This window comes from Coptis chinensis, chromosome 1 (genome assembly GCF_015680905.1).
Source record: "Coptis chinensis isolate HL-2020 chromosome 1, ASM1568090v1, whole genome shotgun sequence".
In the NCBI taxonomy this organism is placed as follows: Eukaryota; Viridiplantae; Streptophyta; class Magnoliopsida; order Ranunculales; family Ranunculaceae; genus Coptis; species Coptis chinensis.
In genome coordinates, this window is record NC_141456.1 from 61,028,510 (window position 1) to 61,055,642 (window position 27,133).

Genomic DNA, 27,133 nt, shown 5'->3' on the forward strand with positions numbered 1-27,133 from the left:
TCTTCTATCTTACCATTCTTGCCCTTTTAATGGTTCTTCCAGAATGGCTCGACTGGTCAGACTGCCCAACCACAGAGTACTCTAATGATGAAGAAGAAACTGAAGTAGAAGAAGAAGAAGAAAAAGAAGAAGAAGAAAAAGAAAAAGAAGTTGATGAGTGGCTCGGAGATCCTTATTGTTATGAACATAACAATGACGGATCTCTCACTGATGGAGATGATGGTGATGATGAAAATGAAGATGAAAATGAAGATGAAAATGATGATGAAGATGAAGATGAAGATGAAGATGAAAATGAAAATGATGATAAGGATGAAGACTGAGTTTTTCTTGCGCCAATGTGATGTCTAGGAATACCTTTTCTCAGATATTCTAAGATCACACAACCTTATTAATGAACAGAATGAATGAAGAAGATGAATTGAATCAAAGTTTTATTGATTGGTGATAAAAATTTACAATCTCTCTCTCTATTTCTCTGTCCTGTTTCTAATGATTTTTTTGACAATGAACTCATGAATCTCTTTCTCTTGCTCTTCCAGTATTTATATAGTGTCCTGATTTGATTTTGACCCAGTCAATCTTTGACACGTGTCTCTTGTCTTCTTCTTCTTTCCCGCTCAGTACCTGTAAATGTTTGAAAACAACTATGAAATATACCGAGACATTGATCTTTATTCCAATATCTCGAGTTTTGAAATATCAGTTATAATATCTCCAGGCACAATATTTGCCCACTACAATCATCAATGAGATTCAACTTATCCATTACAGTAGCTAGAAAATCCCTGAAGTTCTGCCCAGTTGGACTTGAGACTGCTCTCCATCACAACTTTGAACACTTTGAACACGACAAAAAAACAGAATCTAAAACATTGTTCAAAGTTCAAACTGATGTTATTGGAGAAGTACAACTTCAATTTATATATAAGTATCCCAAGTTCCCAATAGACACGTACCTCACAAAGACTCCTCCATAGCACCAAAGACCATATCCATTATATTCGGCGATATAATCTTGTCAAGTCTTAACAATGAACCTATGAGCATGAGAAAGTGGCGACCTGAGGTTTGTTCGCCAAAACCTTTTTTAAGCACTACAAGTCCTATAAGATGATTGTACGAGAAGTACTTGGGGCCAATACAGATATTAGTCTCTTGTTAAACAACTCGGTTTTGTTGGCATAGAATTGAAACTAATACTAAACATCAAAAGCTTTTGCCAATACAATTCGGTTTCATGAAGCCCTAGCCATGAACGTAAGGTCTAAATGTATGGCTTTTGGCCAATATGGCAACTGGCCATGCTCCGTTTTTAAGGAATTCAATCAGAACAGAGCTGAATATCATCAAATACAACATTGTAAGTTTTCACAAACAACCCAATTGAAAAGCAATGACATGCAAATTCGCTTGCAATCTCAACAACGGAGGAAGTACATTGGTATTAAGGCAACAAAACTTCACTAATAAATATGCTTCTTCGCTTAATCGAACAAACTCAACATTAGCTACAACTTCTCCATCAATCTTTCAATCTTACGGTGAATGGCCCAATGATGCCTCCCGCCTGGCTCTCGAATGGTTGTTTTTTTCCTGGAATATGATTTTGAACTTTTTTTTTAACCTGCAGTCACCAAAATGACTCCATAAAAATCATATTAAACTTATGGCGATTCCCAGTGAACACTGCACCTTTAAAATGATCAGTCACTATTCCATATGAAAGATTTGTAAGAGGTACAACTATAAAAACTTTGAATTCTTATGGATAGAAGTAGGATTCTTAGTAGAAGAAGACGCGAAGGTCTTACCTTACTCTAAGAGAAAAATATTTGGAGAAAAGGAGGAGCAAGCTTTTTAATACAGAATAAGTCCAAGCTTTTAATTAGTTAAACCAAAATTCTATAGCAACCGAATCTTTTGAACCGAATTTGTGAACACACTGACGTGGCACTCATCAGGCAGGGGGTGCGTGTGTATTGGTCAAAGAAGTACTGAAAATCAAGGTCTCTCTGCTTGCCACGTCAGTGTGTTCACAAATTCGGTTCAAAAGTGTGAGTTGCTGTAGAAACAATCTTAGTTAAAAGAGGGTACGGTGCAATACAACCAACCAGCAGGGATAGGCCAGCTGGCGTCCCATTTAAGGCATGTGTATGTACATGTGTTGGAACTCTTACTCAAACTTCGACTCTTAGATGTTGTTAACCTATAATTTATCAACATAATTCAGCATGTAACATCAGATGGATCATTAATAACACTGATATAACCAAGGAACATGGTTGCAATGAGAACTGGGGTTCTAAGGTTCCAATAAGAATTACTGCATCTTTTTTTTTTTTTGTTTCGTGTGCAACTTTGAAGCAGATACTACCAGTGACACTCATAAGGAAATGATATTTTAGTAGGTCAACCTTAAGACATTGTCCTCTGTGCTCGAGGGACGAGGATTTGGTTACCTATATTTAACTAGTTTTCGAACCCGTCCTACGAACGGGTGTCGTTATATTAAATTATTATAAAAAATATTAGCAATTATGCAGAGCTATGAGATGTATATGAAAATTATATTAATCACTCATTCAAATTTCTTGTACCACTCTCAATAAAAAGAAACACCAAACATTGATAAAACCTATCGACTTCTTTTAGTTGTTAGGTTTAATAATTGAAGTTTGATTGAAGTTTGATGAAAATGCTCAATGTGGCGCAGATGATATTGAAACTACTTGAATAGCAAGACACTCTCAATCATAATAAAATAATTATGATAAACACAATTTAAAATGCAAAATTATACTTGTCGAGACATTATATTCTCCCTACAAATAATAGAATTATGTTTTGAAATTAGTTCAATGCATTTATATCAAGTTTTCAATTTTCTGTTAATTATTCATTGAGGTTAGTTCAATGTAGTTATTGCGTCTAGTTTCGATTTCCGATTAATTATTATTTGAGGTTAGTTCAATGCAATTGCATCAAGTTTCTGATTTTCCGTTAATTATTTTTTGAGGTTAATTTAGTACAGTTGCATCAAGTTTATGAATTCTCGTTAGTTATTCATTAAAGTTAATTTAGTGCAGTTGCATCCAGTTTTCGATATTTCGTTAAATAGTTTTTGAGATTAGTTCATTGTATTTCCATCCAGGTTCTAATTTCTCGTTAATTACTCTTTCAGATTAGTTCAATATATCTGCATCCAATTTCTGATTTCCAGTTAATTATTTTTAGAGGTTAGTTCGATGTTCAATGCATTTGCATCTAGTTTCAAATTTATGATTATTTATGCTTTGTAGTTAGTTTGACCCATCTGATTTCTGATTTCTTGTTAACTATTCTTTGAAGTTATTTCAATGCATTTGTATCAAGTTTCTGATTTTCCGTTAAATATTCCTCAAGATATTGCATCCAATTTATGATTTACCATTAGTTAATCTCTTATTTTAGTTTAATGCAGTTGCATCCAATTTATTATTTACCATTAGTTAATCTCTTATTTTAGTTTAATGCAGTTGCATCCAGTTTCTGATTTTTCGTTAATTATTTTTTGAGGTTAGCTCAATGTAGTTGCATCCAATTTTCAATTTCTAGTTAATTGTTCTTTGAGGTTAGTTCAATGCTTTTGCATCAAGTTTTCGATTTCCCGTTAATTATTTTTTTAAGTTAGTTCAATGTAGTTGCATCAAATTTATGATTTTCCATTAATTATTCATTGAGATTAGTTCAGTACAGTTGCATCTATTTTTCGATGTTTCGTTAATTAGTCTTTGAGATTAGTTCATTGTATTTGCATACAGTTTATGACTTCCCGTTAATAACTCTTTGAGATTAGTTCAATATATCTGCATCTAGTTTTTTATTATTTATGCTTTGAGGTTAGTTCGATGCAATTACATCCGGTTTCTGATTTTTCGTTAACTATTCTTTGAGGTTATTTCAATGGTTAATGCATTTGCATCTAATTTCCGATTTCCCGCCAATTATTCTATGAGGTTAGTTCAACGTAGATGCATTTGGTTTTTGATTTTTTATTAATTATTTGTTGAGATTAGTTCAATGCATTTGCATCCAGTTTCCGATTTTCCGTTAATTATTATTTGAAGTTTGTTTGATGTATTTACATACCGTTTCCAATTTCCCGTTAAATATTTTTAAAGAATTTGCATCCAATTTATAATTTCTCGCTAGTTATTCTCTGACGTTAGTTTAATGCAGGTACATCCAGTTTCCGATTTTGAGTTAATTACTTTTTGAGTTTGGTTTATTGTATTTGCATAAAGTTTCCGATTTCCTATTAATTACTCTTTAAGCTCAGTTCAATGTATTTAAATTCAGTTTCCGATTTTCTTTTAATTATCCAATGTGGTGTGTAATACCAACTTCAAACAGGACATAAAAATAAATTATGTTTCATTTACTATGTGGGATCGTCATAAAAAATTATCCAGTTCCCGATTTCCCGTTAATTTTATTCTTTAAATTATACATGACTCACTATGTAGGATCTTCAAAAATTATCTACGAACGTGTGATGTTATATTAATTATTCTGAAAAATATTTGCAACTATACATACATAACTATTATATATAAATATTATATTGATCACTTATCCAAATTTCTTATAACGTGAAAACCCCGCTATCCATTTAAAAAAAAGAACTCGCCTTTGATAAAACCCTTCAACTTCATTTTGTTGTTTAATAATAGAAGTTTGATTGAAGTTTTGTGAGATTGCCTAATAAGGCGAAGTTCATTGAAGCTACTTGAATAGCAAGGCGTTCCCAATCATACGAAATTAGATAAGATAAACACTATTTTAAATGCAAAACTATATTTATTGAGACATTCCCACAACATATAACACAACTATGTTTTGAGGTTAGTTTAATGTAGGGGTGGGCAATAGGCCGGGTCGGGCTAGCCCGGCCCTAAACATTTAAAGCCCTTCAAATATTAGGGTCGGGTTGGCCCGGCCCTAAAGTCAGCACAGGGTCGGGTCGGCCCGGGTCACAAGTCTAAACCTCAAGCCCTTATCCTACCCTAAGCCCTCTTTAAAGGCTTTAGGGTCGGGCTTTAGGGCCGGGCCTATATATTTTCTTTTTTTTTACTACATCAGTTTTAAAACTCATTTATATTACAAAAATGTACAATAATCTACAAACTCAAAGTCCAACCAATCTAGTAATAATCCTGTATAAGTCCAAAAATTTAAAATGCACATCCACAATCTAATGAACTGAAGTACATCGAGAGTTCGGAATTTGTTCTTCCTTGTACTCAAACCTCACTAAAATTACATTTTAAATTGAAATACATAGACAAATAATTATATTATCATTTTAAAGGAAGAAGTAATAGATATAAAGAAGAAACATAATAGTTTTGGTTAAGGGTCATGGAAGTTGTTAAACTATTTGTAATATCATAAATTATTTCTATAATAGATTCAAACAAATATAATATTACATTTCTTCTAATTTAAAAGTGATTCAAGCTTTGTATATGGAAATGAAACTATTGGCTTTTGAACAAGTGATGGAGAAAGGTTTGAGATTACAAATGTCATTTTTCTGACAAAGGTTGTTTTTGGTTTCTATGTTACAAATGTCCGCTCGTATTTTTGCTTTTAATGGTGTGGAAGGAAATCTTTAGTTTTAGACTTGGCTTGGATGTGAATAAAAATATAATTTATAAGAAATAAGTGAGAAAAGAAATTGAGAATAATAAGTTATGGACTTTGACTTAATGATCAAAGGAATAAAGTCTTATTTTTTATTAGGCTAGTGCTCATTGTTCTTCATGGCTGTTAAGTTGACAAGTTTTTGTTATATAAGACAAGTTATTGAAAGTACCCTTAGGTGTAAGTGATAAATTACAAAGGACAATGTTATTTTAATTGAAAATATTTAACAAAGAGTTGGACAATTATAGTATGTGTATTTATAGTGAAAGTGTGAAACAGGGCCGGTTAGGGTTTGGTTAGGGTCGGGCCTATGTTTTAGAATCTTAGCCCTAGCCCTGCCCTAGAAGGCATTAGGGCCGGCCCGGCCCGGCCCTAAACTCTGTGAGGGCTTTATAGGGCTTAGGGTCGGGTCGGTCAGGGCCGGGTTAGGGTCGTTAGGGCCAAATTCCCACCCCTAGTTTAATGCATTTGCATCCAGTTTCTGATTTTCAATTCTGTTATTTATTTTTTTATGTTAGTTCAATGCAGTTGCATTTAGTTTTCGATTTCCCTTTATTTATTTTTTGAGGTTAGTTCAATGCATTTACATCTAATTTTCTATTAATTGTTCTTGGAGGTTAGTTCAATGCATTTACATCCAATATTTGATTTTTCGTTAATTATTCTTTGAGATTTTTTTAATGCATTTGCATCCAGTTTTTTATTTTTTGTTTATTATTCGATAAGGTTGCATTTGCATATAGTTTCCGATTTCCCGTTAATTATTGTTTGAGATTAGTTCAATGAATTTACATCCAGTTTTCGATTTTCCGTTAATTATTTTTTGAAGTTAGTTCAATGCATTTGCATCTAGTTTATTTTTTGAGATTAGTTCAATACAGTTGCATCCGGTTTCCGATTTCCCATTAATTATTATTTAAGATTAGTTTTACGTATTTGCATCATGTTCCCAATTTATAGTTACTTTTTCTTTGATGTTAGTTCAATGCAGTTGCATCCAGTTTCCGATTTCCCATTAATTTAATCATTGAGGGTTAGTTCAATGCATTTCCAACCAGTTTTCGATTTCCCGACAATTATTTTTTTATGTTAATTCGATGTATTTGCATCCAAGTTTTGATTTCCTGTTAATTATTCTTTAAGGTTAGTTTAATGCAGTTGTATCCATAGTCCAATTTCCCATTAATTACTTTTTAAGATTAGTTAGTGTTTTCATTTGTATTAAGTTTTTGATTTTCCATTAAATATTATTTGAGGTTAGTTCGATGGATTTGCATCCAGTTTTCGATTTTCCATTAATTGTTCGTTGAGTTTAGTTTCATATAGTATTGGGTGTACACTTAGTTTCATGTTGTCCGTTTAGTTTTGGGTGTACACTTAGTTTTTAGTGTACACTGTTACTTATTTTATGATTAGTTGACTTTTATTTTTCCTTTTTTGTCTTAGTCACATGTGAGGTTAACAAATGTAGGAAGTAAATGTTCAGGCAACTCAATTCATTTTTTCCTTCGATATTTCATTGTCTTTTTCTAGAAAGAAACTTTGTTATGTTAAACTTCACCTAAGATTAGTGTGAAAACTATTCTTTGTGGGGTAAGAGTTTTAGGGTGGAAGCTATTGTTTTTAGCAATTTAGTTTTTTTGTCTTCTATTTTTTTTCGTAATTAGCTATATCATTTTAGGAAAAATTGGAGAATGTGTGAAACTCTAGATGGGATTGTTTCCTTCTCTATATTATAATTTTTTTGTAATTAGTAATAGAGTTTAGAAAAAACTGGAGTCGATGTGAGTGCTCAAATTATCTAATTTTTCCATATTAGTCTCTACTTTTTCGTAATTAGCCAAAGAATTTAACAAATATTGGAGACTCTGTGAATGCTTAAAAAATAGAGCCAAGAGGGTACAATTATAATATATATCTAAAGATGTTTGCCTTTTTCTTGGCAAGTTAGACCTTTATTTTACGAGGAGTCTTGTTCTTTTTTGGTCATTTGCTTCCAGAAGGCAAAAGATCTGGGATAGCCATAATAGACTGTCATTTTAAGTGTACCACTATAGAGCTCCAGATGGTTGTGCTAGATCTTTTCACCACTTGAAGATAGATGATAGGGCATTATGTATAAAGACTCTTGATTATGACAGGTGTATGAGTTCGTTTTTTGGGTCGTTTGTTCTTGAGTTTTGTTTAGGGTAGGTTATCTAGACCTACTTTTTCTATCCAAGGAATCGTTCCTCTTTAAAAACAGAAAGCAACTAAGTATTAATCAACTATGCAATGAGAAGCTTCATGTTTGTCGGGTAATGTAATATCCTGAACTAACCATTTTTTCTTATTGTTATTATTAGCATATGAGGGTATTATAACTGATGGTGTGAGGGTATTATAAGTTTTAAGAATATGAGGAAAACCTTAGTGGGCTACACGTGCGTGAAGTGTTGCGAAAGAGTTGAACTAGTCTCAAGACTAAGAGTCTTATAACTTGGGAGACTTTTGGTGCTGAAAATTTTAGTGAATCTCATATAAAAGTGAAAATGAATTTTATTTTGAGGAATTTAATGAGTTATGTCCATCTCTACACTATATGATAGCCGGATCTTTAAGAGGAAAATTTCTCAACCGAACTGTGTATTTGTAATCTCTCTATTTTATGATTTTAGAACCACCTCCCTTAATTATTCTAATCAGCTCCCTCCTTTTTAAACAATTTACCAAAAACTCTCTCATTTTATTGAAATTAGAATTAGCTTCATATTATTTAAAATAATTTAGAAAACCTCATTCACGTCACTCAAATTATATTCAACACCTCCTAATGTTTTTATATTATTTTTTAGATTATAACTAGAATTCAAAAAATCATACTATCAGAGAGATGTTAGAGCGACAGGTTTAAAGATTTGAAAAAACACCGATGCGTAGCACAGTTCGCATACTCGTCTAACTTATGGGAGCGATAATGGGTGCATTTCTTTTTCCTCTTATAGGAATATAGTGCGAAACGGTAGTTGTGTTGACTATACTTCTTTAATGAGAGGCTGTGGTCGAGGTCGTGGTCAAGCTGTTGTGTCTACTTCTAACCAGACCATAGATAATAACCAAGGTGATGATTTTGCTGTAATGATGAATGCAATGCATGGCATGGCTGAGAATATGCAACAACAACAGACTAATATTGTTCAACAACAAGCACAACTAGTGCAACAAGCTCAAGCCTTCATCCAACAACCGGAAAATCAAAGACAGGAAACCGAGGAAGAGAAACAGATGAACACACTTACCAAGTTTAGGCGACTGAACCCTCCATCTTTTAAGGGTGAACCAAATCCTCTTGTGGCAGAGAAGTGGCTTAAGCAAATTAAGAAAATACTTGGAGCTTTAAAAGCAAGCGATAATCAGATGGTAGTTCTAGCTTCTTATATGCTTGAGGGAGAGGCTGACTTTTGGTGGGATATGATTATGAGATCTCATGTTGTTACTGAAATGACTTGGGATCAGTTTGAAGCTCTATTCTTCGAAAGATTTTTCCCTGAGGCTGTCTAGGATAAGATGACTATGGAGTTTGAAAACCTTTATCAAGGGAAGATGACTGTAGCACAATATGAAGCACGATTCACAGAGTTATCTCGGTTTGCTACTCACTTAGTGGCAGACGAGGCACGAAAGGCCAAAAGGTTTGAAAGAGGGTTGAATCCTTCTATTCGAGGCAAGCTTGCAGTACTAAAGATCCGTACTTATTCAGAGATTATTGAGCGGGCTCTTGGCGGGCAGAGCAAGAAATGGAAGACAGCCAGAAAATTAAGGAGAAGAATATCAATCGAGTGCAAACTACCAATCCGAACTCTAACAATCAGCATCTAATGCAAAACAAGAAGCAAAGGACTTATGGGAATTCATATTATAATAACAACAATAATGGGAATGGGAAAAACTATAGCAGCAGTTCTGGGAATAAGTCAGATGTTCCTTTTGCATGTTACAAGTGTGGTGATCCTAATCATATGAAGAGAAACTGTCCCATTCTTGCAGCAGAGAGAGAAAAACAGCAAGTACCACAACAACAACAAAAATCACAGGGTGGGCAGTACAGAAACAATAATAGCAATGGGCCGAAAACTCAGGGACGAGTATATGCATTGACTAGTGATGCTAACGCCTTGAATGCAGTTGTTGAAGGTAACCTTTTTATTTATAATACTCATGCACATGTGATACTTGATCCTGGTTCAACACACTCTTTTGTTTCGATTAGTTTTGCTTCCATGCTGGGGTTAAAGGCTGAACCACTAGAGTATGTTTTATCTGTGGCAACTCCAACCGGTGTTAGTGTGGACACAGATAGGGTGTGCCATGCTTGTGTTGTTAGAATTGGAGATCAAGAACTATTAGTAGATCTGATTCTCCTTGATATGCATGATTTTGATGTTTTGTTTGGAATGGACTGGTTAGCTTCTTACCATGCACCAGTAGATTGTTATAAGAAGAAGGTTACTTTCCGTCCTCCCGGGGAATCTGAGTTTCATTTTGTAGGTAGCAACAAGGATTTTTTGTACCCATCACTAAATGAACGAGTTAATATGCAGTTTTTGGCTCAGATGTTGAGCGAAGTAGTGGGGCAGAAAACATCTGAACTCATTCCCATTATGCATGAGTTTAGAGATGTCTTTCCTGATGAATTACCCGGTCTACCTCCTAGGCGAGAGGTGGAGTTTACCATAGAGGTGTTTCCTAACACACATCCTATTTCTATTCCTCCGTATCGTATGGCACCATTGGAGCTTAGGGAACTAAAAGAACAACTCGAAGATTTGCAGAAGAGAAATTTCATTCGACCTAGTACATCTCCTTGAGGTGCACCTGTCCTTTTTGTGAAAAAGAAAGATGGTTCACTCAGGGTTTGTGTGGACTACCGGAAACTGAACTTGATAACCGTGAAAAAAAAATATCCATTACCTCGCATTGATGACTTGTTTGATCAGCTTAGAGGTGCTAAAATTTTTACTAAGTTTGACTTGAGGTCTGGATATTTTCAGCTAAAGGTTCGGGAGGGAGACATACCGAAAACAGCTTTTCGTACTCGGTATGGGAACTATGAATTTTTAGTGATGCCATTTGGCTTGACGAATGCACCAGCAGCATTTATGGACATGATGAATAGAGTGTTCAAGTCTTATCTAGATCAGTTTGTAGTGGTCTTTGTGGATGATATTTTAATTTACTCTAAAACCGAGGAAGACCATGAACGACATCTAAGAATAGTATTGCAAGTTCTTAGAGAACATAAATTGTATGAAAAAGAAGCAAAATGTGAATTTTGGATGTCGGAAGTGAAATTCTTAGGCCACGTTGTATCCGAAGATGGCGTGTCTGTTGACCCATCTAAGATAGAAGCAATAATGAATTGGGAAATGCCAAAGAATGTATTTGAAATTTGAAGCTTTTTGGGGCATGCTGGATATTATAGGCGATTTGTAGAAGGATTCTCTAAACTTGTAGCACCGATGACACGATTAACAAAGAAGGATGTGAAGTTTGAATGGAATGCAGAATGTGAAAAATCTTTTGAAGAATTGAAACGTCGGTTAACTACAGCTCCTATTCTTATTGTTCCAGTTAGTGCAATGGGTTATATCATTTATTGTGACGCTTCACTTAATGGTTTGGGTTGTGTGCTAATGCAAGAAGATAGGGTGGTGGCTTATGCGTCGAGACAACTGAAAATCTATGAACGTAATTACCCAACCCATGACTTGGAACTAGCAGCTGTTGTTTTTGCTTTGAAGATATGGAGGCATTATTTGTATGGAGAAAAATTTGAGGTTTACTCTGATCATAAGAGTCTCAAATATATTTTCACTCAAAAGGACTTGAATTTGAGACAAAGACGTGGAATGAATATATAAAAGATTATGATTTCACACTACACTATCATCCTGAGAAGGCTAACGTAGTTGCGGATGCATTGAGCAGAAAATCGTATGGGAACCTAGCACAATTAGCTATACATCGGTGGAAGCTAATACTTGCTCTTGATGATTATGACTTGATGGTACAGAGAAAGGAAACTCGTGCGACTTTGTATAGTGTTGTTGTTCAACCAACAATAATACAAAGGATTATTGAAGCCCAGAAACATGATCAGCAGTTGCTGGAAATTTGTGCTAAAGTGACAAATGGTGAAACAATCGAAGATTGGACAGTTAGTACAGACAATGACTTGAGGTTTCGAGGCAGATTCTGTGTCCCTATGAATGAAAAACTTAAAGGAGAAGTATTAGCAGAAGCGCACAGGTCAAGGTATACGGTACATCCAGGTGGCACAAAAATGTATCATGATTTGAGGAATCAGTTTTGGTGGTCAGGCATGAAGCGGGACATAGCGGAATATGTGTCTAAGTGTCTCATATGTCAACAAGTGAAGGCGGAGCATCAAAAACCAGCAGGACAATTACAGCCCTTGCCTGTAGCTGAATGGAAGTGGAAACACATTACCATGGACTTTGTTACTGGTTTACCGAAGACGAGGCTTGGCCATGATTCAGTTTGGGTAATTGTCGATCATTTGACAAAATCAGCACATTTCCTTCCTATTAGAAAATCTCATACAGTGTTCCAGTCTCAATTGTATCGGATAGGGGTTCAGAATTCACTTCTCGCTTTTGGAAGAGTTTACAAGACGCCCTTGGTACTGAATTGAATTTTAGTACTGCCTATCATCCCCAAACTGACGGGCAATCAGAACGAGTTATCCAAATTTTGGAAGATATGTTACGGGCATGCATTCTAGATTTCAAAGGTGATTGGGAGAAACATTTGCTTCTTACTGAATTTGCTTATAATAATAGCTACCAATCTAGTATTGGTATGGCACCATTTGAGGCTTTATATGGCAGGCCATGTAGGTCACCTATATGTTGGGCAGAAGTAGGAGAGCGAAGTCTGCTTGGACCAGAAATTGTACAGGAAACTACTGACAAGATCCATTTGATTCGGGAAAGATTACGAATAGCTCAAAGTCGTCAGAAGAGCTATGCTGACAACCGTAGAAGGCCATTAGAATTTCAGGTTGGAGATCATGTTTTCCTGCGGGTATCACCTCGCAAGGGTCTCATGAGATTTGGCAAGAAGGGAAAGTTATTCCCAAGATTCATTGGACCATTTGAGATTCTTCAGCGAATTGGTGAGGTTGCTTATCGTCTGGCCTTGCCCCCACAATTTTCTAATGTACACAATGTGTTCCATGTATCGATGCTCCGGAGATATAAGCCAGATCCTACGCATATTTTGGATTGGCAAGACTTACCCATTAAGGAGGATGTGTCGTATGTGGAACAACCTATCCGGATTCTTGACACCAAGGAACACGTGTTGCGGACCAAAACCTAGGGGTGGAACTTGGGTCGGGTTAGCCCAAGCCCGATGGGCTAAAACCAACTTTTGCTGGTCCTGGGCCTGCATTTTAGATCCATGGTCCGGGCTCGGTCTTGCAAAGTGAAAGCCCGACTCGGTTTTGGGCTGGGCTCGGGTTAGAATATCAAATAACCGAGAAACCCAAGCCCGTGTACCTATATACATTCCTTCTTTCTATTATACACTTTCTTCAGTAGATTTATTCTTATCAAAATTAAAATTGAGAATATCCTAGGATTATGGAATCAAATCAATCAATCACGTTACTGTCCCTCTAAATTAATCAAATCCCCTTGATTTCGTCAAAAGATTGCAACTACTTCGGTGCTATTTGCGTATATAATTGTGAAAAGGTGTCGAGTTCTTTGCAATTGAATCGTTCCTTCTGCTACCTGTTTGTTCATATCTCTTCTTCTCTTTTTATTGTATTTTTCGTTTTTGTCTTATTGTTTGTTCAATTCTTCACAATATTTTGCTAAGTATGAAACCAAAAGAAATATTTTGTCTTATTGTTTGTTCATCTGTATAAACATTCTCAATGGTGGAAAATAATAATACCGAGAACAAAGAAATTGTTGTTGATGTGATTGATGTTAAGCATGAGGACGAAGCAAAGAAACGTAAAAAGCCTTACAAAGGAACTTCTGGTGTTTGGGAGCACTACAAGAAAGTGTTGAAGCCTGATGGATCATCTTCTGGTCGTGCAAACTGTAAATATTGTGGGAAAGGTCTAGGGGCTGTTAGTTCACAAGGAACTAGCACCTTATGGAGGCATACAAATAGCTGTAAGTTGAATCCCAATCGTTTAAGTAAGGATAAAAAACAACCTGTTTTGTCATTCTCTAATAGTGATGGTGAAACTAATCTTTCTAGTTGGAAATTTAATCAAGAAGCATGTGTAGATAGCCTTGCTCGCATGATTATAATTGATGAGTTACCGTTAAATTTTGTTGAGCATCAAGGCTTTAGACGTTTTTGCAACCTTCTGCAACCTAGGTTTCAGCACAGGTCCCGCCCTACTATTAGGAAAACTTGTACGAGATTGTATCTGAGTGAGAAACAAAAGTTGAGAAAGATATTTGTAGAAACTGATCAACGAGTATGCATTACCACTGGCATGTGGACATCCATCCAGAATCTTGGATATATGTGCATCACTGCACATTATATTGACAAGGACTGGAAATTACATAAAAAAATTATCAATTTTCGAGTTGTTCCAACTCCGCATAAGGGTGAGTATATTGGGAATGCTATTGAGTTATGTCTTTTATCTTGGGGAATCGATAAGTTAAACACAATTACTGTGGATAACTGTAGTTCAAATGATGTGGTTGTCCAATCATTAAAGAGGAAGTTCATTAAAAAAAAATGGTTTGTTATTGAATGGTGAATTTTTTCACATGCGTTGCTCATATCTTGAATTTGATTGTCAAAGATGGTGTTTATGAAGTTCGTGATGAGGTGCAGCGAATTCGCAGTTGTGGTAAGTTTGTGAAGAGTTCACCCTCACGTTTGCAGAGATTTAACCAATGTGTTGAGCACGAAAAAATTTCCAGCAACAGGTCAGTGTGTATGGATGTCCCAACCAAGTGGAATTCAACATTCTTCATGTTACAATCTGCTTTGGAGTTTCAAAAGGCGTTTGATCACTTAAAAGAGCAAGATCCACAGTTTCAACCTGAAATTGGGAATGAGATGTCAATTGATGATGACTGGGAAACAGCAAGCCATTTATGCAAGTTCTTAGAAGTGTTTTACAAGGTAACAAAACGCTTGTCAGGGTATAGGTATGTAACTTCTAATGCATACTTTCATGAGGTGTTTGCCATTGAAGGACTTTTAGATGAGTGGTCAAAAAGTGAAACTGTTTCTTTCTCTAACATGGCTAAAAAAATGAAGCTGAAGTTTAACAAATATTGGGGTAATATTGATAAGATTAACATGCTTTTAATTGTTACTATAGTTTTGGATCCTTGTTACAAGTTGGAATATGTGAGGTTTTGCTTTTTGAAAATTCATGATGAGACTACAGTTAAAGACAAGATTGACAAGGTGAAAGCTGTCATAGTTCGTCTTTACGAACAATATCGTTCTTCTGTTTTGCTTTCTAACTCTGTTGATGAAAACAAGTCTCAAGACAAAGGTAGTGATAGTGGTTCTAAATTTACGTTTGGGAAAGCAGCAAATGTGAAGAAAGCTTATAGGCAATTCTTGCAAGAACAGCAAGGCACTTTGAACAAATCAGAACTAGAACGTTACCTTGGTGAGGAAGCTGAAAGTGATGATGAGAATTTTGATATATTGAACTGGTGGAAGCTAAATCAATCCAAATACCGAGTTCTTTCTCATATGGCGTGGGATATATTGGCCATTCCAATGTCAATAGTAGCTTCGGAGTCAGCTTTTAGTACCAAAGGTCGCAAACTTGACCGTTTTCGTAGTAAACTGAAACCTGGATTTGTTGAAAGCTTAGTTTGTGGGCAAGATTGGTTTCGCGTTTCTGCACCACTTGAGGAGGATAAAGATTTCGATGAAGAGGAGGAACGTATGTACAACTTTACTTTATAATATCATATAATAATTTTAGTCCATACATAAATCTTGCCTTCTAATATCATCACATTTTACATTTTCCAGTTGAAATTATCGAAGGCAACCATGCCGGTTGAGTTGATCTTTATAGTTGTTTCAGTAGGAATGGACGAATGGTTCAACTTAGTCTACCTTGTTAGGTAATTGGATTATTTAATTCAAGAGTAAGTTACTGTGATACTCATGCCTTTCATTGCTAACCATGTCTAATAGTATTTTTCTGGAATATTTTCAGGTACTTAGCGATGGAATGTACGTGAATGGTTCATTGACTATAAAAGAATAAAGCTAGGCATTGATTTGTTGCTGCATACATCATCTCAATAAAATAAGCTGTTCGAGATGAACTTTAGAGATTTGTATTTTTATTTATATTGAATAATCTCAGTTTATGTAACTCCAAAAGAGTAAATGTTATTAAATCCTCATTATAAGGAACTTAATCAATTTGATGCAGTTGTTTTATTTGACTTTTCCATAATGATTTTGTCATTTTGCTCTCTAGTTATATGTTTTGCTTTGGCTGTTTAAGGCTATATGTGAGCTGTTGTTCCTTTAAGCATAATGTTCATGGCAATGTATCTGACATGTGACTGATTCACGGCCTATCTTTCATTGTTTTATCAGAAAACCCGAAAAACCTGAAAACCTGACCAACCCAAGTAGGGCTTGGGTTGACATATTTTGGTCGGACTAGGGCTTGGGCTGAAAATTTCAGGACCGACTAGGGCTTGGTCCCGGGCTCGGGTTGATACATTTGAAACTCGGGTTGGGCACGAGTTAGGCCTCAACCCGACCCAACCCGCCCGAGTTCCACCCCTACCAAAACCATTAAGATGGTTAAGATATTATGGCAGCACCATGGTGTGGAGGAAGCTACATGGGAGCTAGAGTCAGAGATTCAATCTAAATACCCATTTCTCTTCGCAAGTCAAGGTACGTAAAATTTCAGGGGGAAATTTCCTTTAAGGAGGGTAGCATGTAATATCCTGAACTAACCATTTTTTCTTATTGTTATTATTAGCATATAGTTATAACTAATGGTGTAAGGTTATTATAAGTTTTAAGAATATGAGGAAAACCTTAGTGAGTTACACGTGAGTGAAGTGTTGCTAAAGAGTTGAACTAGTCTCAAGACTAAGAGTCTTAATAACTTTGGAGACTTCAAAACTTAACTGAAAAAGAATATGGGGTCGTGCATACAGGGTGTTAGTTAGAGAAAATATAGGAGATAATCAAGTAATGGTGAGTAAGGGTTTCCGTCGATAAGGATCTGACTCAAAAAGATATAGATACTAGAAATATATCTCTAGTGTGGACGCACAATACAGAAGGACTGTTTGTGGAAGTTTTCACAAGGGTTAGTTCATTTGCTCAAGTTGTCAGCACTACATATAAGCACTCTTGAAATCATCTTGCTGGTTTGGTAGTATCTATTGCTAGTATTGCCAAAGTGAGTTCTATACCTTTCCTACTTTCAGTTACTTCTATCATTTTATATAGATTCAAAGAATTATTTGGAATTGTAGTATTGCTGACTTTATAATACAATTTCATTTGTCATATCGAAAATACGATTTTCGACTGATAAAAGAGTATTTTTATAACTATGATTAATTTTCCAGATTTTAATACATTCACAAGGATGCATGGAATTTATGAAAAGTTGCATGTTGTTTAACAAAATGTGTGAATGTATTATTATTTCTTGATATGTGACCGGAATTGAGTTTATACTCGGAACTTAAGAAGGGTGTTGATATCCCTAGGGTGAAAGACCCAAAAGGAACATTGGATCCACGTGGTATTGACGTTAGTGCACACGTCAAGGAATGTTTGGTTAAGCAGATGCGAAAGTCGACCCAATAGTAATGTGGTTGTCGAGCGGTTAAGTCGACATGGTGTTCACATATTTAGAATAAAGATCTCATATAAATAATTGCATGGTTTCTGCATATTATATGTTTTAAGGAAAATTGGTGATTTCAATGTATTGTTATCCTTTCAATCTATGTTTTCTTTTGTAGTGATTCATTGGGCTTCTTGGAAGCTCACTCCTTTTTTTCTCCTCCCTTTTTATTCTTTTTTTTCAAATTAGTACGCTTTCACGTTACGCTCGTGGGATTGTAGGATTCGTGGATAGCAGGAATTCAGAGTTGGACTTAGTGGGAATAGTAGTAGGTTTCTCTTTTGAATTCATTCAAAGTTGGTTGTAAGAATAAACATTATTTATTTGGAGTTTATTTGGGTAATAATATCAATGTTTTGGGAATTTAAGTTATGCTGAACCGTCATTATTTGAATTATGATATTTGAAATAAATAATTAGACTTGGAGAATAATATTTGTGAAATGTCATGTCTCTTTATATTATGGATAGTACATCTTGGGTCTTAAATAATCTATTTTAAGATCTGGGGTGTTATAGGTAAAAGACTCTTTTTTTTGTCTCAATTTGCAAAATAAAGATTGTCTCACTCTGAGGTGCACTTAACATTAAGCAATGCATAAACCCATCAACCATAAAATGGAAATTTAATCGACTAATATGTTAAAAAACAATTTGAAAAGTTAAAAAAACTTACTCAATGTTCATCGTCTCAGTTCACTACTAACAATCCTTGCACCAACACGATCAAGATCTGCAAGACCGTTTGAAGCTTTAAGATTCCCTTCTTTCAAAAATGCTTCCACCATTCTATTCCCAATCTCTTCACCTTTTTTGGGATCATCTATCACAGCAACAGCCGCCGGTCCAAAGACCACTAATAGTACACCCAAATGCTTTTGCCTCAAGTCTTTGCTCTCTTCACCGCTTCCATTCCAGGGAATCAATGGTGCTCTTTGGTTCGACAATCTTGTCCGATGACATTGCCTTACCCAATACTCTCAAATCTCCTTGAAGCACGATGCAAACCGCGCTCCTGCTTGACTCTTGTTCCAAATATGTTCCTTCATATTGATTTCAGTCGGTAATACCGCCCTCATTTTTCTTCGTTGGGGCTTCAAATTCGGGATTAACAAGAACAAAAACAAGTCCTTATCAAATGGAAATTTCAGCCGAATCAATTCCAATGGGTCATAACTCCTAATCAAAACAAACCCACCCATTATAGCGGGTGCTACATTATCCGCGATGATAACCCGAAACCTTGGCTTTCGAATCCAACCCAGCAAGAACAAGATCAAAACAGTTAACCTCCCACCAAAAATCTCATTCACAGCTACAGCAAAAGAAGAAGCCTAGCTCGACCCCAAACCAAACCCCCCTAACGGCAACCCTTTCTCAAGTTTAAAGAGAAAGCCCAGTTGACCGAACCCCAAGCATTTTCATAACAGATATAGCAGCAATTCCAGCACAATTCCAAAGTGGGTCTTCACTAAGTTTCTTCGAGCTGTTCCCAATACCATCAATGGAAGAAATCAGGATATGACCCGGTTGTACATCTGGGTCAATAGATAAACTCACATGATCCCCAACACCGTCAATTGCACAACCGAGGAAATCAAACCCAGGACCAATGTTAGCAAATGTAGCTGGAGCAAATGTTTTAACTGTCTTAAACACAGGTTCAGGTTCTGTTTTCAATGGTTTTGAGGACAAACAAGTTTTGCATTTAATGATTTGGAAATTTTGTGTTGATGGGGTGGTCTTAAACAGGTTAGTTGATGATGATGATGATGATGAAAGTTTGAATGGAGACTGATTACAGATTGCCATTAGAATGTGTACAGTTCAAGACTTCAAGTACTAACCACGTTTGCACCTGCACAACATATAAGTAAGACCTTTTTTTTGCAGATGGGCTGGGCTTTGTATTTTCAGTCTACGTAAATGGTATGGGTGTAATTTATTCACACCGGACACAGATCCAGCTTCTTCGGAGTATATGTTCAGGAGGTGGGCAATGAGTATATGCTAAATGCGATACTCAAGCCTCTTTACAAAATTTAAACAAAAAAATGTTTAAACTGTTTAAACCTATGATCAAGGCCCAACTGGTCACCTTGTCAGTAATACCACCTAGATATTTTGCATACAAATTTTAAAACCCAAGAAGAACAAAGAGTCATCTACTTTTGGCAAGTGGACTAGACTGTGTGATCGTATCATATTATCATATGAGATCTACAAGAATGAGTGTATGCGTGTTAGCTTAACTAAAATGATTAAACTGTTTCAAAGACTTCAATCCCTCATAAAAAAATGAACATCCTAGGTACTATAGTGATACTGACCCATGAAAAAAGCTATCATAATTATTTTTCCTGAACTTTCGAAACAGAAAATGGTGATGATGGCTAATTAGTTAAGGATTGTTTTTCTTAAAGAAAATCACTTAAAGATTAAGCGATGCTAACTTTGTAATTTCAAAGGATGAAATTATGCAATATAATTTTGCTAAAGTAGCACTAATTGTCATTGTAAAAACAAAGGGGAAATTACAAGCTGAAAGTATTAATCTGATTAAGGAAATCAAATAATGGGATCGAAAACCAAATCCAACATCCAAATATACTCGAAATGAGACAAAAATGCATACCTTATCGATCCAGATTTCAAGTCATTCTTAAACACTCATTTTCAATTGTATCAGTTTTGATGTGAAGGTTGAGAATGAAGACTAATTTTCTTTTTCTTCTTTGGAAGCCGGGAGAGAAATCAGTGAAACACATAGAGATTTGGTAACTTGGCGCTTTTACCCTTATTCAGTTTTGACGAAAGATTCCAAATCGACGGTGCAAAACACTGCGCATTGAGTGGCATTTACAGTGTTGCGCATTGAAGAATAAGTAAAAAAAACATGTCTTCAGTCCGCGAGATGTATGGTGCGCATGCCCCAAGATACTATAGATGCAGTACTTTGTGATGCAATACACATTTACCCCTTGTGGATGAGTGGTCCAGATTCAATACACCCTGCGCACTATAGATTTAGCCAAAAAAAAAAAAAGGTCCTATGACTGACAGACCCCATTTTGTGTTGGCCAGACCCCAACCTAATTTGGGGTCTGTTAGTCAGTATCTATATTGGGCGCAACCGAGAGTTTTGGGCAGACCCCATGACCAAACCCAAACAAAAAGAAACCAAGATAACCAATTACCACCCTTCGTAGAATTCACCAAAACCAAAAACCAAAAATGGCGACAAATTATACCAATTAAATTCATCTCCTACTCTCCTCCCTTAACCCACCCTAAATCACAAATTACAGGCAAACAAACTCAATTACAAACTGATTTCATAACCGTCTCCTCCACTCCACCAAATTGTGTCAATTTCTTCGACTTGGCTCCCGATATCTCGAACTCTCATCCTCACTTCAACTATCACCGTCAATCTCATGTAAGCAATTTCTAATTTTTAATTTGTTTCTATATGTATGTGTGTAGTTGTCGAAACTTGGGTTTTCATGTTCATTGTCTCTTTGAACAGTTTATGAGGTGGAGTGGAGGTGTGTAGTTGTCGAAACAAGTTATAATGTCTGTTTCTATATGTATGTGTGTACTTCTCAAAACAAGTTATACAGTTTGTTAAACTTTGTGTATATATGAAAGCTTGGTTGTTCTTGTAAATCATGTCTGTTAGCAGTAGTAATGAAAATGGACTTATGAGGTGCCCGAATTGCTGTTACTGAATTAGTTGCACCGCTTTCTGGTGAGAATTTGCCTTTGTGTGTATGCTAATGTATGGTTGGTTTTGAATGTAAGTTTGTGTTTGGGTCCTCTAGTTTCTATATGTATGTGTGTAGTTGTCAAAGCTTGGGTTTTTGTGTCCATTGTCTATCTGAACAGCAGTTGAAGTTACACATTATGTAGCTCTTTTTCTTTCCTGTATATATATTTGTTTCTATATGTATATACTCTTGCTGAGGTTTCTGAACATGACAACTCTAAAGACTGTTGGCTTGTTATTGACGGTAAGGTATTGCTTTGTTGTTAGCTTTAGTGTTTTTGGGCATGTCTTGAAATCTTTTTTAGTGTAGTCTAGATTGGAAAGATTGTTTATTTTTCCTCTATTTTTTTGAGTAGTTGAATCTTAGTTGGTTCAAAGAAGGAACTTGTAGATTGAAAAATATGAACTTTATCCTACTTGCTTGGACTTGTTACTGACTGCATTGAATAAAGGGTTTAAGGTTGACTTAAAAGATTTTATTAAGAACTAGGAATGATGGTGGTTAATTAATATAATTTGCAGTATATTTGTGGTTAGCACTTTAACTGTTAGTTGATTCTTTTGAACAACGTTACTTGATTTTTAAATTCTATGGTGAAATGCTTTGTTATTGAGGGATGGATCTATATGTGATAACCATGTTAGACACTTAGTGTTCAGATCCCTGACTTTGATCTCAAGGAGGCAGTCTGTTTGCAAATTTAAGCACATGAACTCTTTTAAGAATTAAGGCTCCCCCTAAAGCTGTTGGTTACAAATGGGACATAGTGTACAGTATTGTTATAGGATTGTGATGCTTAGAACACAAGTGTTTTATGTAACTGGTCTCTATATTCGTAGATGGCCTAGATAACATAAAAGTTTAGAACTACAAATAGACTAATAAGAGCAATGCTTCATGTAATATTTGTATTATGTAATGTGTATACTAACTACTTCATAGACTTCTCCTTTATGAAGTTCAATTTGTTTTTGTTTTTGTTTTTGTTTTTGTTTTTCTTCATCAACAAATATTGATCTCATTTGCATTTTTCATCTTATTGAGCTAGGTGTAATGAGATTAACTTTAAAAAATTTTGTGAAAAATGCTTTAATTATAGTTCAAACTTCAAACCTGGGTATAGCTCACACCATATTTGTGCTTCTATTATTCATACCTATTTATAGAGCATGTACATGTAGCTTATTGGTTTGGATATGAGGACTTTTGTTATATGTACTAATACTTGTTTTTTTTTCCTATTTATTCTGTAGTAATGCCTCGAACAAAGAATTTAACCAAAAATTTCTGCATGGGTGCTAAGAAGTTGTTAGGTGGGGGGAGTAGTACTTCAGGTTGCGATGAGGAGCCTGAGAAAAAGAGAGAAAGGGGAAATAACACCTCGACATCAGTCTGTAGAGGGGATCGAAAAGTGGATGATCCCAGCAATGTAGTTGTAAGTGGTGTAGAGTTAGAAAAGAAAAAGAGAAGAAAGGGAAGTGTTCCGAGTGATGTAAGCGATAGTGATACGGATAGTGATGAAGATGTAGATTTAGGTGAAGATGTAGATGTAGATGTAGATGTAGATTTAGAAGATGTAAATATGGATCATGGGAAGAGTGTAGTTGTAGATGATGATGATGATGATGATGATGATGATGATGGTGATGGTGAAGAAGATGACGATGAAATGGTTAATGATTGAAAAGAGGAGGGTGAGGAAGAGAAGGGTGAGGAGGAGGAGGACAATGTCGAGGTAGCCCCTATACCTCCACAGGTTATTGTGAGAAAGTCTAAGAATGACTTGGAGTTCCAGAGAAGAAATTATGGAGGTGGCCCTTATGGGACAAATCTTTTGTCTAACTATGTGGTGCACGTGGCTCGCGATGTTTGGGAGGGGTAGGTAATTGATCTCTACACTTCTATAGTATAAAGATACGAATAACTCAATTCTGTTTAGTGTAGACTTCAATGTCCTTACTCATGTGATCACCCATATAGTTTAAGTAAGGGTTTCGTTCCACCTAAAGTCTAGGACAACATACAAATTTCTAATGCTCTAAGTTATGAAACATAGTGAGTAAGTTTCTTTTTATATTTTATGGTTGGTTATACTAAAACTATTTAGTTTTCTTCTAGATTCTTTAAAGTTACGTAACATGCACACTAAAAACAAAGTAAAAATCGATTTATAGAAAGGTGTGGAGAGTTAGTTCTCCTCATGTGAAAACAACCTCTATTGTTTGACTCTAGTTTATTGCATCTTACATTCTTTTAGAATTCATAGACAAATCCTAATCAGATTGTATTTTTGATCCCTAACAACATAACTTATCTCTAAGATTATATTGCTAGCATGAGAAACCAAGGAAATGACCTATCTCTAAGTCATCAACTTAATTCCTAACTAGACTCTACACCACTACCATTTTGGGGTAGGATATAAAGTCTAGTTTGTTTTTTATAAACAACTACTAGAAAATCAGTACAAAAAGGGGTTCCTTACATGAGCATCATTAACCCTTCACAAAGGGAGGGTTCTAGCTCATGATCCTAGGATTGAATTAAAACTACAAGTAAGATAAGTAAAAATGAGAGAGAGAGAGAGAGAAAAAAAACAAGATATAATAACCTACTTTTACCTAAGGAAGAAGTTTATTACAAGAACTACAAAGTGTTTTCCACCATTAAAATATTACAAGCTTTTACAAAAAAAAACTAAGAACTAAAAACTAAAAAATAAAGACAAGGAGTGTAAAAGGAGAATAAAAGTCAAGGAAGTAAATACTAGCTCAATCCCAAAATCAGCCCCCCTTTATATAAGAGAGTTTTTTTCTCTTTTCTCACGTGAAACACTCCCCTTCATTTACTTTCCTCTTATCCAAAACTAACCCCCATTTGACACCTTTCCTTTTTTAGATAATCATCACCTAAATCCAACCACTTCATTAATTTCATGCAAGGTGTCAAATTTGCACCAATTATTTGCACATTTGTCTTGACTTTCATGATGACTCATCAAATCTTGTGGGCCCGCCTAGTGGGTCCTTGTGTAGTGTCCAGTGGCAGTCTGGTCTTTTGGTATTTTTACAACTTCACGCCTATGCATAGAGTTCGTCGTCACTGATTGTATGGGCAGCTCACTTGTCGCATTTGGAGTCCTGGTTCAAGAGATATGAGCTTTGACAGTTTGATGCTTCTGTGCACGCAATCCCATTTCTGACTGGATTATGTACTGTTTGAGTCTTTGGGCTTTAGTCCAGATTTGTTGAGCTTCACATGGGCTTGATTGGAAAGCTTATGTATACTCCCTATTTCGTGCTTATATGTTGGCTTTATCATCATTTGTACGTTAATTGCTCAAACCTGCAAAAGCACGAAAATGCGATTATTTCATGATTATTAAGCACACTATTAACCAGAATGTTATATCTCTACGGGGTTTTATAGTACAGTTTTGGGTGCTTATCAGTAACATCATATAGTATCTATTAGTATTTAAGTTTTTTATTATGAAACCTTGTGCATACATTAATACTGACTTTTTGTTGTTTTAGGCGGATCGAGGAGCGTTGAAGTGGAATGGGCACTTATCCAAGTTGGTACAATGGGATATCGTCAAAGAGTGTTCAAACTGCTCAAATTTCATGAGGAACTTCAAAGGACAGGCTTATGTGCTCTAGTATTCGGTGTATACAGGCATCAGGATCCTGTGTTGGTCTCTGCGTTTGTAGACAGGTGGCATCCAGAGACCAACACCTTTCATATGCCGTGAGGCGAGATAACAATCACATTGGACGATGTTTCTCAACTCCTAGGAGTTCCGATCAGAGGCAAAGCAGTGACTGGGGACACTGATTTGAGTCTGGAATAAACAAAGAAACTCCTCCACAAAGGTCTTGGCATATCCATGCACAAGATAAATGCGGAGATGAAAGCTAATAAGTTCACTTCCAGAGTTAGGATGGATTTCTTGTTGAAGCAGTTTGCTGGGAAGGTGAAGAATGAAGATTTACGTGATGGAAATGGGGTTGTTGTGAAGAAGGCGTCAACCCAGAAAGAGTTGCAGTTTGCTGTGAGAGCTTATCTCTTATTTTTCTTTGGATGTACCACCTTCACCGACACGTCTGGAACTACAGTTCTTGTTTGTTATCTGAGGCTTCTTTTAAAATTTAACGAGATCAGAGACTACGTGTGTTTAATGTATTATGAGAATTGATATATGTAATTGTAGATCTTGATTTTTTTTAAGTTCGAAATGGACATCTTCGTATTTGTCTTAATTTTTATTGGTTGTTTTGGATTTGTTTTGATTTTTATAGAAAATTGGTTGTTTTGGATTTGTCTTGAGTTTTATAGTAAACTGGTTGTTTTGGATTGCGATTGTTTTGGATTTGACAGGGTGTATATTTTGGATTTGACAGGGTGTATATGATTTTGTTTAGATATGAAAGTTTCTAAAACAAAATAAATTTTGCCAAATTTTTGTCCCAAATGGCGTGGCCACATCGTGGAATGAACTCCCCAATGATCTGATGGGATCGTTCGAGAGCCAAAATTCCAGTAGAAGTGTTTTTTTGGTCTCGAACGATCTCACTGCATCGATACCCTTTAGTTCTAAACGATGTGACCACATCGATGCCCTTTAGCTCCAAACGATGTGACCACATCGATATTCTTTAGCTCCAAACGATGTGACCACATCGATATTCTTTAGCTCCAAACGATGTGACCACATCGATAGTCTTTAGCTCGAAACGATGTGACCACATTGATGGGCTTTTGATGAGCTTTAGTTCGAACTTTTGATACTTTTAAACAAAATTTTCAAATAATTTGAGAAAATTCAAAATTATTATGATTAAAATATTTTTTTATTTGAATATAATTATTTAGAACAATTAATTAAGATGGAATGAAATTTTGCCAAATCGACTTGGGTACGTAATTTAGTCCAAAATTTCTAAACACTAAACCCTAAACCCTAACAAATGAATTGATATTTGTGCAAATTTTGAAATAATTTTAGAAAATTCAAAATTATTATGATTGGAATATTTTTTATTTTAATATAGTTATTTAGAACAATTAATTAAGATGGAATGAAATTTTACCAAATCGACTTGGGTACATAATTTAGTCAAAAATTTCTAAACCTTAAACCCTAACAAATGAATTGATATTTGTGTAAATTTTCAAATAATTTTAGAAAATTCAAAATTATTATGATTGGAATATTTTTTATTTTAATATAGTTATTCTATGAAATATTTTTAAAATTTCAATTTGGATACGAATTTTCATACGAAAACACTATCGTAAACCCTAAACCATAAACCCACTCTAAATCCGGTGCAAGTAGTTTTTAATGATGAAATTATGAGTGAAATATGTTTGAAATTAAGATAGTTATTTAGAACAACTAATTAAAATAGAATAAAATTTTGCCGAATCGACTATGATACGTAATTTAGTCCGAAATTTCAAAACCCTAAACCCTATCCGTACTTAAATATACACTGAGTCGATGTAAAGATCAGTTTTAATCGATTATTGTTCAATTAATTATTGTTAATTGAATTTATAAAGTTTAATCAATTTCACAATTTGTAATGTTCAATTAGCATAAATTGTGTTGAATACATATGTCAAAACCCTAAACCCTATCCGTACTGAGATATACACTGAGTTGATGTAATTTAGTTTATAATTGATCAGTTTTAATCGATTATTGTTCAATTAAGTATTGTTAATTGAATTTATAAAGTTCAATCAATTTCAC

General features: G+C 35.2%; 1 protein-coding gene and 1 pseudogene across 2 annotated transcripts; one reads left to right on the top strand and one right to left on the bottom strand.

The window, feature by feature from the left end:
• Window positions 1-1,203: 1,203 nt before the first annotated feature.
• Window positions 1,204-19,456, bottom strand: LOC147524806 (homoserine kinase pseudogene; annotated as a pseudogene). The gene is made up of 2 exons (XR_015197330.1): window positions 18,279-19,456; window positions 1,204-1,627 (listed from the first exon to the last, which is right to left on the bottom strand). The product of XR_015197330.1 is annotated as a homoserine kinase pseudogene (transcript).
• On the top strand, window positions 9,468-10,540 carry LOC147524807 (uncharacterized). Its single transcript, XM_086576577.1, has one exon. The coding sequence runs from the start codon at window positions 9,468-9,470 to the stop codon at window positions 10,536-10,538; it is 1,071 nt and encodes a 356-aa protein (XP_086432703.1). The 3' UTR covers window positions 10,539-10,540.
• Window positions 19,457-27,133: the final 7,677 nt, after the last annotated feature.

Coding starts and splice junctions, on each gene's coding strand:
- LOC147524807 (XM_086576577.1), top strand. CDS start 9,468: ATGGAAGACAGCCAGAAAATTAAGGAGAAGAATATCAATCGAGTGCAA.